This window comes from Neoarius graeffei, chromosome 1 (genome assembly GCF_027579695.1).
Source record: "Neoarius graeffei isolate fNeoGra1 chromosome 1, fNeoGra1.pri, whole genome shotgun sequence".
NCBI lineage: Eukaryota > Metazoa > Chordata > Actinopteri > Siluriformes > Ariidae > Neoarius > Neoarius graeffei.
The window spans coordinates 40,909,649-40,921,876 of NC_083569.1; the positions used below are offsets into that span (position 1 = coordinate 40,909,649).

General features: G+C 43.1%; 1 protein-coding gene across 5 annotated transcripts in view; it reads right to left on the minus strand.

Annotated features, from left to right (window-relative positions):
• Positions 1 to 6,815, minus strand: part of puf60b (poly-U binding splicing factor b) — a 43,016-nt gene extending 36,201 nt beyond the window's left edge. For 2 of the 5 annotated variants that reach the window (XM_060931890.1, XM_060931882.1), the window contains exon 1: positions 6,729 to 6,788. In XM_060931890.1, coding sequence (XP_060787873.1) covers positions 6,729 to 6,752 — 24 coding nt within the window. In that variant the 5' untranslated portion in view covers positions 6,753 to 6,788. Of the gene's footprint in view, positions 1 to 6,008; positions 6,662 to 6,728 lie in introns of those variants that run through there. The other 3 variants (XM_060931907.1, XM_060931924.1, XM_060931898.1) reach the window with 3 other exon arrangements.
• Positions 6,816 to 12,228: the final 5,413 nt, after the last annotated feature.

Below are 12,228 nucleotides of genomic sequence, written 5' to 3' on the forward strand. Positions count from 1 at the left end.
CTATCCATCGCTTGGGGGTGGTGATAAATTTGGTTACTTTTTGCTTGTGAACATGTCTATATAATAAAAAGAAAAAAAAAAAAAATCACACGATGGTGTAAAGATATGAAGTTTGATCTGAGTGACACTTCCTGATATTTCACGCCGATGACGTCACTCCCAGTGTTTTCCCGCTGAGTGGACACGTGTTATCAAAATGGCGAATCGGTTCACGATTAAAATTCTTTTCATTAACTTGTGTATTTCTTTTTTTGTGGATGTGCCCATATAATATAAAGGGCATTGGATGGTGGTGCAAAGATAGGAAGTTTATCTTCTTGTGTCGAAAATATTTTCACTCTCATGAACACACATTCACCACTTGAAGATAAACTTCATATCTCTGGACCACCGTGTGATATCCTCTACATGTATCCATTCAATGCAAGTAAGAATTGATTTCTAGTAAATTTTCACCCTATAAAGCTCAAATTAATGGTAAATGAACATCAGCCACAAGTATCAGTAAACGGTGTCCTCGATTACTAATAGCTAATGGACGAGAAATAACAAGCAATCAGTCGACACCGAGCCATGAGGCTAACTTTTCTGTTCATTCCCAGATTTCATTTCTGCTTCGCTATTAACACACATCTCATGAGTTTCACAGAATCCTACACTCCTCCTATTGCTGACTTGTTTGTGGGTTGGTTTTGGTTACAACCGCACTAAATTGGTGGCTAGTGAGACATGACGTGATTTGTTTCACAGGGTTCCCCCTAGGTTCTGAAAAATAGTCTCCACTTTTTTTTCCTTGAAAAATCAAGTCCAAGAAATATTCTTCACTTTTTCTTCGTTACTGACTTATCAATGTGGACTTAAAGGAGAACTGAAGGCAAATCAAAATTCTATCGCAGGACGGAAGTAAAATGTACAGTGGAAGTCAAAGTGACCAACATCTGCCAACGTTGCCAAAAAACGCACGTGCCCTCCTTCAAACGCTGACCTATTCAAGCCGGAAGTTTTCCCTGTGTCCGAAATCGCTCCCTACTCACTATATCGTGCGGACGCCATTTTGCAGTGCTGTCCGAAACCTTAGTGAGGATTATGTGGGAAATGCGCTCAGTACAATCTGGATTTATCACAAAAATAAATGCATGTATTTATTATTTTGAAAACCCACCAGCCGCCTGATCTGGCACGTTTTAATTGTGCGACAGTAATGACGTAAATACCAGCGCGACGGACGAGTCCTTATCCTGCCGTCTTTCCAACTCTCCTCTACTCCACGCTGGTTGGAAGTCGTATGGAATAATCTCCATCACTGATGAAGCTGGCAAATCTCGAAATTAATCTAAAATGGAACGATATGGCGATCTGGCCGCTGTGTAAATAGTTTTCAAAATGGCGCCGCCGACACTTCACGTTTGAAGTCTCGCACAAGTCTCGTGAAGATTGCGTGGATAAGCGACGCCTGCCGTGGACCAAACGAACGACATTCAACACGGCTAAAAACCGAAAAGGCCGATCAGTGTAATATAATATGCCAATACGAGTCACGATATAAGGTTAATAAAACCGAAAATGTAATTGAATAACACGTTAAGAAATAAAGCAAGTTTTAAAATGACTTCAGTTCCTCTTTAATACAGGTTTGTACTAACCAACCCGGCACAATTCAAATACTTGTACAGATACAGCTAGGCCTCCATTACATATAAAATTTGGGCTCCACTCCAGCCTTTGATAAGAAAGACTTGGGCCAAGTTTACATTAGACCGTATCTGTCTCGTTTTCTTCGCGGATGCACTGTCCGTTTACATTAAACCGCCTGGAAACGCCGGGAAACGGGAATCCGCCAGCGTCCACGTATTCAATCCAGATCGTGTCAGCTCCGGTGCTGTGTAAACATTGAGAATACGCGGATACGCTGTGCTGAGCTCTAGCTGGCGTCGTCATTGGACAACGTCACTGTGACATCCACCTTCCTGATTCGCTGGCGTTGGTCATGTGACCCGACTGCTGAAAAACGGCGCGGACTTCCGCCTTGTATCACCTTTCATTAAAGAGTATAAAAGTATGAAAATACTGCAAATACTGCCCATTGTGTAGTTATGATTGTCTTTAGGCTTGCCATCCTTCCACTTGCAAGTGGTAAGTGATATGCACTGAGATCACACACACAGCGGCTCAGTCCCGAATCACAGCTCGTGCGCTTCACTCGCGCGCTCTGTGAGCTGCGCAGGGCCGGAGTGCGCACCCTCCAGAGGGCACTCGCTGTTCAGGGCGGAGTGATTTGGAGCGCAGGATGCCTGCGGAGCCGAGCGTATCCGTGTATTGGCGTTGCTGTGTGCACACTAATCGTTTTAAAAACGTTAATCTGATGATCCGCTGATACGGTCTAATGTAAACCCCACCTTGATTTTAGGTCCCCTGTGCACCATCAAGCTAAAACAAACCTCTCTAGTTCGAGCTTACTGAAGGTTATTTTCTCAGGGAATTATTCTAAAAAGAGATGAGGACTCCCCTTACCTTTTACTTCAACGCAAAACTTGATTTACAATTGAACAAAGTCGAGAAGAATCTTTGAACAACCAACAGTGAAGGAATCTGAGTTTGCTGTCGATTTACGAACTGAACACAAAACGACAGGTCGTTTTACGCCATACGTCCGCCGCAGGAACTGAACACGTCCACACCCCCTGAAACATAGAGCTCTTTCACTTTAGCGTTTTTTTTTTTTATTACACTGATCCCTCTATAACGGTCACTGCCCGATGTACTAGAGGAGGGTCGGAGCTCTGAGCGTGCCTCCCCCGTGGCTGTTTCGGCCCTTAAGTGCATGAAGAAGCCCAAAAAACTTAATCAGTTTCGACTGCGCCATTGTTCGGTTCACGCAGAGATAATTACACCACCACACTGGGCCGATTACCGCGAGTTGGCCTAGTGGTTAGCGTGTCCGCCTCACAGTCGGGTCATACCAAAGACGATCATAAAAATGGTAGCTACTGCTGTCTGGCAAAGCACGCTGCAATACAGATGCGAATGAGGAGTCAAACTCTCACGGTTACACCAGAGGACTAGCCCCCCACTGTAACCCTAGCTATGTAATAGCCGAGAGACCGAGGGCTACAGAAACGGAGATCGGCACCGCCCTATGCGTCACAAAGTGACCAGGCTAATTAATTCGTATTGCAATTGGTCAAAAGTTTAGCGCTCGTGTGGTCTTACATGTAGTCGATATGGTTTCAGGACCACCACCAAGGAATTTGTGCGATTTTGTCCATCCGTCTTCTACCGCTTATCCGGATCCAGGTCGCGGGGGTAGCAGCCTAAGCAGAGCAGCCCAGACTCCCCTCTCCCCGGCCACCTCCACCAGCTCTTCCGGGGGAATACCAAGGCGTTCCCAGGCCAGCTGAGAGATATAATCTCTCCAGCATGTCCTGGGTCTGCCCCGGGGTCTCCTCCTGGTTGGGCATGACCAGAAAACCTCCCTTTCTTGACTGTTTACAATGTTTGCACATGACTGCCATTTTGCTGCTACATCTGATCATTGCCTTATTTTTGTATTACATTACCGGTTTTGATCTACGTTACCTTTATTTTGGATGAGGGTTCATTTGCACTATATTGCCTTTATTTTGTATTCCTTCTTCCTCCTATTTATTTATTTGTAATTGGCATTCATGGTGGACTTTCACTGTGCAAGAGGACATGTCCTTACTGTGCTTATAATACATAGGGCCAAATTACTCAATTCTGATTAGCCAATCAAAGAGGGCTTATTTCCTTAACGCAGGGCCGTATTTCCGAAATGCTATTGGCTAGTTCGTTACTTGGTTAAATTTATAACGATGAATAGTATTTGTAATTCCTTTTAGATCAAGCACAGAGTTTTCCTGCATTTAGCAATCAGCTTTTGTAAAGAAGTTCCAACAAAGTTTTGTAAACCACTTTCAAAATCCTCGTGTCGTGTCGCCGTGTCATGATGAGACGCTTTAGAAACGGATTCAAACGTGCAAGATAGTCTTGCGCCCTGATTGGTTCAGAAAACGTGAATGACAAATGTTGTGAACTTGAATGGCTTCCGAAGTATGAATTTGGCCCTATATTATTATAAACAAGTAATCGTATGGTTCCTTGTAAAATTAAGGATCAATTTCACTTGTGATTTCGAAGTTTTTGAAAATTTTCAAAACTTCGAAATCACTCGTGAAATTAATCCTTAATTTGACTCAGCCCCATACGATTACATCAGTTGTGGCTGGCCCATAGGGGGCGCTCGGGCGCCGCCCTCCCAGATTACTTAATCGTGTGTGCCTGCATCCAATCTGAATTATTTAAACAACATTTCCACCAACTGACTCTCATTCAACAGTGAATTTCCACCGACAGACTTGTATCATTTCTCTTGTTGGGTGCTTTGAAGTGCAGCAAAATAGCCAATCGTGTATGGTTGCGAGGGAAAAATAAATATTTGGCCAATCAGCATCGCCAAATTTAATGGTTTCGGGGTGCTGGAAATTTCGCCCCTGCTACAGAAAATGTAGCTCTGTCTCTCTCTGGTTAGAGGTGATGTTCAAAACTAGACTTTTGGTTCATACTGGACAATAATCACATCTTTGTCATAGTTTGTATTCACAATAAGAGTGTCAACACTGTGTTGCACTCCCCCCCCCCCCCCTCATTTCACAGAAATACACCTAGCTCAGAACACACACCACACACACCACCTCTCTCTCTCCATTTCTTTTCATATAATCACTCAGTCCCACACTCACCTTTGAAACCTACCTTCCTCCCTCCCTCTCTCTCTCTCACTCATTCTCACACACTTGATTTGTATAGTTTCAGCTGAAATCATACCCTTGCTGTAAACTTCTCTCAAGAAATTGAGTAATGTATTTTATTTTTTCGCGGTCCGGTTTCCATCAAATCCTGCGTTCTGATTGGCTAGCGAGCGGGTCCGTATCCTACAGCACGAACCCTAGTTACGGCCTTCTGGCGACTCGCTTGTTCACAACAACAAACATATTAGCAATTTTTGTCAACATTTATCTTTTTTATAAGATTTATTTATAAGATTTTTATGAAAAATCTTATAAATTTTTGCCAGTGTTTCTCAGCAGAATAGCATCAATTTTACAGCATGGATAGCGATAACGACAGTGTTCACAGTGAAAGCGAGTTTTACTGCCCTGAGGAAGAAGAAATAAAAGAAAACATTTCAGGAGAAAGATAAAAACCTCTAACTCTTGCTAACGCCGAGCAAAAACATGGCTGAATCCTGAATAACTCCGATTTGTATAAATAGGGCACTACATAGGCGGCAAAATGTAGTTTTTTTTTTTTTTCCTGCCATGGAAGTGCACTTGTATACCGAGGAGGAAGCCATTTGCATTACAGCCGTGAATGAGGATTCAAAATGGCGGCTCGGCTCGGTTTTCCCTTTCGGGCGCTCTCGTTTTCTGTTAGAATTTGGTAAAGAAAAAAATAAATCTATTATTTACCAGCTTAAGGTCGGTCCGTATGGTGGTGCTAAATAACGCATTTCTTCTAAAGCATCACTTGTGCTATTTTCTGTGGGTCTCTGTATGGATACAATATTCAGGCATGAGATTTTTCAGCTAAAAATCTGATTTAAGGCTTCCCTTTCATTGTTATTATATTAAAATTCAAGACAATAGTATTATTTCAGATTTTTCACTCTGAGCTCTCTCATGCCTGATACATGAATCCCAGAACCTGTAGTAACTGATGGAACAATATCGACAATCCAAAAACTCTAATTGTATACATTTCAAATGGCTTGCAATTACTTGGTACCCACTGTTTTTATTGTTTCAACCGTGCATCAATTAATGTCGTTCACGCACTTTTCTCCCTCATGAGAATTTTGAAAAGTTGGCAAGTATGGATATCGGTATCGTGATATCGAAGCTGCAAACGATATACCGCTCAGCTCCAAAGTGACCCCGTTTGCTAAGAGACATGAAGCTAGATGTGAAAGCAAAGGTCTTATCATTTACCTCAGTTTGTTTTAGTCTACTAAAGAGACTTGGAGGGTCTTCTGGAAGCTGTGCAAACAACAGGCTCATTGAAAGAAGGGGAAAAGAAACACTAAAAAGCAAAAACAGCGTGCTGGTTAGCAGCATTAGCTCGCCGGTCAGCGTCAACTTCTTCACTAAGGAGTTCAGGAACACAAATGGCCGCGAACCGAGTTGTGTTGTAGTCGCGTCTCTCTCTCTCACACACAGCTATATTTACAGATACCTGGTTTATTTTGAGTGAGTGTGACCGAGAATGTCCCTCTGTATCACACACTGAACGGAGTTTATTTTATTTTAAACGCTGCACGGGGTTAGCTTGTTAGCTAGCTAGCTTGTTAGCTGATTAGCTCGTGGTGTGTTTGAGAGCGCAGGGCCGTGGAGGTGTTCTCCAGGACAGCACCGTGTCTTCCCGGACACACACCTTCATAATTCCACCTTGTTTATCATTCCTAAATAAAATATAACGCTGATGCTAACTCGTGTATACCTCAGCCATATGACCACCTCGCTAGCTTTAGCCGCTAACGCTAGTCCTGATCCGCGTTGCAGGCCTCACTCGAGTACAATAAGCGCGAACCTTAGATACCTGCGCATTAGTACATGTTTATGTACACAGGGCTATTTTAATTTACAACCCAAATAACAGACAACACCTACAGAACCGTTTCAAAAGCGTAAATAAGAGGTGAGGAATAATACCCCAATGTGCTGCGTTACCGCCATGCAGTGAGTGAAACCCTGCAGTCTGTCCGAGTTCTTCTCTGAGGTGCAGTGGGGAGATGAAGTGCGCCCCCTAGCGCCTACACTGCGTACTGTGATTTTCAGGGCAGGGTTACAGTCCTCTGAGCTTCTTGCTCCAAATTCACCTGATTGCAAGATATGGGCAAAAGTCTTAGCATCTCATCTCATTATCTCTAGCCGCTTTATCCTGTTCTACAGGGTCGCAGGCGAGCTGGAGCCTATCCCAGCTGACTACGGGCGAAAGGCGGGGTACACCCTGGACAAGTCGCCAGGTCATCACAGGGCTGACACAGACACAGACAACCATTCACACTCACATTCACACCTACGGTCAATTTAGAGTCACCAGTTAACCTAACCTGCATGTCTTTGGACTGTGGGGGAAACCGGAGCACCCGGAGGAAACCCACGCGGACACGGGGAGAACATGCAAACTCCACACAGAAAGGCCCTCGCCGGCCACGGGGCTCGAACCCGGACCTTCTTGCTGTGAGGCGACAGCGCTAACCACTACACCACCGTGCCGCCCCGGAACAGAAGATATTGGGGGAAAAATAAACAAAAAAACTATATTATTTTAGCTATTTGTGTTTCTTCTAAATATTTGATAATTTTTGGGATTTTGTTTTCGAGTCGGGTTTTTATTTCGTCCTCGGTTGGTTCAGCAACACGATCTGCTATTTTGTTTTTCTCTACTCAAGGTATATGAGCTGATAGCCTAGTAGTAAAGTAGCCAATCAGAGTACACGATTGCTCATATCCAGTGAATGTGGATAAAAAAAAGAAATATATATATGTATATGTGAATTGTCATTTCTACCTGTCATGCCTTCTCTTAATTGTTAATAAATCAGTGGAACCTTCAGTACTAATTAATTTGCGCTAGCAGCAGTAGAGCAAATTGTTGCTCTCACTCAGGATATTTCTACTTATTATTATTATTATTATTATAATTCTCCTAACGTTTTTTAGGACGCTATTTCTCCCTCAGTTTTCAAACACTCATCATCAAATTTCACATGCAGAATACCTCTGGGTTGAATTACGTTGCTATGACTTTTGGTGCTGATCCGGATCACTGATCCATGAAAAACAGGATTTTTTTCAATCACTTATAACTCTGTAAATTTTCTTGATTATTTTCAATCAGTTTTTTACTTGCGAAAATCTCAGGTTTTTGCAGGTATGTTGATCTGTCCATTTGTTTTTTGGTGCTCTCATGTTGTCATTTCTTGACCAATCTTCACCAAAATGCACAGGACAACTCACTAGGGTCACACAAAGACACAAATAGTTTTTGGTGGGTCAAGGTCCATCCATCCATCCATCCATTATCTGTAGCTGCTTTATCCTGTACTACAGGGTCACAGGCAAGCTGGAGCCTATCCCAGCTGACTACGGGCGAAAGGCGGGGTACACCCTGGACAAGTCGCCAGGTCATCACAGGCATGGGCGCCGCCAGGGGGGAAAGGTTAGAACAATTCTAGGGGCCCAGCAGTGCCATGGGGCCCTTTAAGGGGCTGATAATATGCTTTTAATGATTTTAATAAGACTTTTGAAATAACAACAATGCAATATTCCATCTGGTAAAATGACCTAATTGAACAAGGTTGTCTATTTCTTGAGTTCTTCAACATATTGTCATTTAACCCTCCCCCTTTTGCGAAATGGTCCGGTCCAGTTCTGGTAGAAGCGCGATACGTTAAATCTGTGTGCTGATCAGTGCAACGCTACTTGCTGCTGTGTCGCAGTGCAGCAGCCAGCCAGCCAGCAGTGGAGTGCGTACAGTCTATGATCGCTAAATATGAAGAGTGGCTGTCAAAAACGTAAAGAAAGGCAGCTGAAAGCTGAGAGGGACCGGAGAGGCAGGCAACTGGTCACTCAGTTTTTCCCAAAGAAAGGTAGCTATCGCTCATGTGTGTTCAAAATATTAGCGAAAGGTAAATGAACAGTATGAACGTGGTTGGATTAGCCTATCAAGAGAACACTTTTACAGTTTGTACAGTGACATTTTTCCATTTTAATAACTGAACTGGGGGCAGCACGGTGGTGTAGTGGTTAGCGCTGTCGCCTCACAGCAAGAAGGTCCTGGGTTCGAGCCCCGGGGCCGGCGAGGGCCTTTCTGTGCGGAGTTTGCATGTTCTCCCCGTGTCCGCGTGGGTTTCCTCCGGGTGCTCCGGTTTTCCCCCACAGTCCAAAGACATGCAGGTTAGGTTAACTGGTGACTCTAAATTGACCGTAGGTGTGAATGTGAGTGTGAATGGTTGTCTGTGTCTATGTGTCAGCCCTGTGATGACCTGGCGACTTGTCCAGGGTGTACCCCGCCTCTCGCCCGTAGTCAGCTGGGATAGGCTCCAGCTTGCCTGCGACCCTGTAGAAGGATAAAGCGGCTAGAGATAATGAATGAATGAATGAATAATAACTGAACTGACTTGTGTGATAAACAAGATGAAATATTACGTTATGCTGGTGCTAATAACTAGTGCTAATAACCAGTTTCATAACTAATGGGGTGCCCTAAATATGCACAGATTCAGCCTCAGGGGGACCTCCGCCCTACCAAACCACTGAACCCCCCTTTGGAGAAGGAGGTAAGCAGCAATACAACCCATAAATGCTTTAGGATTGAAGTTTTTAATGAGTGAGCGCCATATACAGTTTGCTAGATTAAAGTGTTGCTAATAACGGTCCATGGGCTATCAAAAGTCAAATAATGACAATAGTGCAATTGTGACGAGGGTGGGCAAAGTTGGGGGGCCCAAAATTCTAACCTTTCATGGGGCCCAAAATTTCTGGTGGTGCCCCTGATCACAGGGCTGACACATAGACAACCATTCACACTCACGGTCAATTTAGAGCCACCAGTTAACCTAACCTGCATGTCTTTGGACTGTGGGGGAAACCGGAGGAAACCCATGCAGACACGGGGAGAACATGCAAACTGCACACAGAAAGGTCCTCGCCGGCCGCTGGGCTCGAACCCAGGACCTTCTTGCTATGAGGCAACAGTGCTAACCAGCTGAATCACCCAAAGGTCAAGATCACCAAGGTCAAATCTTGTAAAAACACCTAATCGGCCATAGCGTCCATTTTTTTGTGATTTTCGCAAGTATCGTGCTCTGCACGACTTTTCATTTATTTTGTTCAGCAAAATGACCTTCACCTTGAATTGACAAAGGTCAGCTAGTGCAAATTACTGTGACTTTAGTCACAGTCTCTATCTAGTTAATTTGCGCTTGCAGCGATAGCACAAATTGTTACTCTCACTCAGGGTCTTTCTACTTTATTCTTCTCCTTATTATTATTATCCATGAAAAATGGGCTTTTAAAATCACTTATAAGTGTCAATTTTCATTTTTTCAAGCATTTAATTTTTTTTTTGTGGCAGGGCACAACTTTTCCTTGACCTTCAATTGACAAAGATCAGCTAGCGCAGATTACTGTGACTTTAGTCCCCGTCTCTATCTAGTTTATTTTACAAACACAGTCCAACTATTCAAGTACTAGGAACATTATTTAAATGTGTGTAATAATATGTTGATTGTTTTTTGTCACCAGAAATCATTCTAATTTCTGACCTTTTTACTCCCAAGTGACAGTTTTATTCAAAATGTGAGTTGGCCTTACAACCCCGATTCCAAAAAAGGTGGGACAAAGTACAAATTGTAAATAAAAACGGAATGCAATAATTTACAAATCTCAAAAACTGATATTGTATTCACAATAGAACATAGACAACATATCAAATGTCGAAAGTGAGACATTTTGAAATTTCATGCCAAATATTGGCTCATTTGAAATTTCATGACAGCAACACATCTCAAAAAAGTTGGGACAGGGGCAATAAGAGGCTGGAAAAGTTAAAGGTACAAAAAAGGAACAGCTGGAGGACCAAATTGCAACTCATTAGGTCAATTGGCAATAGGTCATTAACATGACTGGGTATAAAAAGAGAATCTTGGAGTGGCAGCGGCTCTCAGAAGTAAAGATGGGAAGAGGATCACCAATCCCCCTAATTCTGTGCCGACAAATAGTGGAGCAATATCAGAAAGGAGTTCGACAGTGTAAAATTGCAAAGAGTTTGAACATATCATCATCTACAGTGCATAATATCATCAAAAGATTCAGAGAATCTGGAAGAATCTCTGTGCGTAAGGGTCAAGGCCGGAAAACCATACTGGGTGCCCGTGATCTTCGGGCCCTTAGACGGCACTGCATCACATACAGGCATGCTTCTGTATTGGAAATCACAAAATGGGCTCAGGAATATTTCCAGAGAACATTATCTGTGAACACAATTCACTGTGCCATCCGCCGTTGCCAGCTAAAACTCTATAGTTCAAAGAAGAAGCCGTATCTAAACACGATCCAGAAGCGCAGACGTCTTCTCTGGGCCAAGGCTCATTTAAAATGGACTGTGGCAAAGTGGAAAACTGTCCTGTGGTCAGATGAATCAAAATTTGAAGTTCTTTATGGAACTCAGGGACGCCGTGTCATTCGGACTAAAGAGGAGAAGGACGACCCAAGTTGTTATCAGCGCTCAGTTCAGAAGCCTGCATCTCTGATGGTATGGGGTTGCATTAGTGCGTGTGGCATGGGCAGCTTACACATCTGGAAAGACACCATCGATGCTGAAAGGTATATCCAGGTTCTAGAGCAACATATGCTCCCATCCAGACGACGTCTCTTTCAGGGAAGACCTTGCATTTTCCAGCATGACAAAGCCAAACCACATACTGCATCAATTACAGCATCATGGCTGCGTAGAAGAAGGGTCCGGGTACTGAACTGGCCAGCCTGCAGTCCAGATCTTTCACCCATAGAAAACATTTGGCGCATCATAAAACGGAAGATACAACAAAAAAGACCTAAGACAGTTGAGCAACTAGAATCCTACATTAGACAAGAATGGGTTAACATTCCTATCCCTAAACTTGAGCAACTTGTCTCCTCAGTCCCCAGACGTTTACAGACTGTTGTAAAGAGAAAAGGGGATGTCTCACAGTGGGAAACATGGCCTTGTCCCAACTTTTTTGAGATGTGTTGTTGTCATGAAATTTAAAATCACCTAATTTTTCTCTTTAAATGATACATTTTCTCAGTTTAAACATTTGATATGTCATCTATGTTCTATTCTGAATAAAATATGGAATTTTGAAACTTCCACATCATTGCATTCCGTTTTTATTTACAATTTGTACTTTGTCCCAACTTTTTTGGAATCGGGGTTGTATTTAAAAAACAAAAGGCAGTGATGAAGGTCAAGTTTGAGTCTTTCTTTTTCATCACAAATATGAACACTGAAATTACTCTCGGTTTTTTCCTCCCCAAATGCTGTCAAATTGAATGGGAAGCGTTTAATCCACTCTGAGAGAGAGAGAGAGAGAGAGAGATGAGGATTAGGCAAGCAGTTCAGCCAACCTGCAGATCGAGTGTGAGCGAAAATAATGAGACGGAC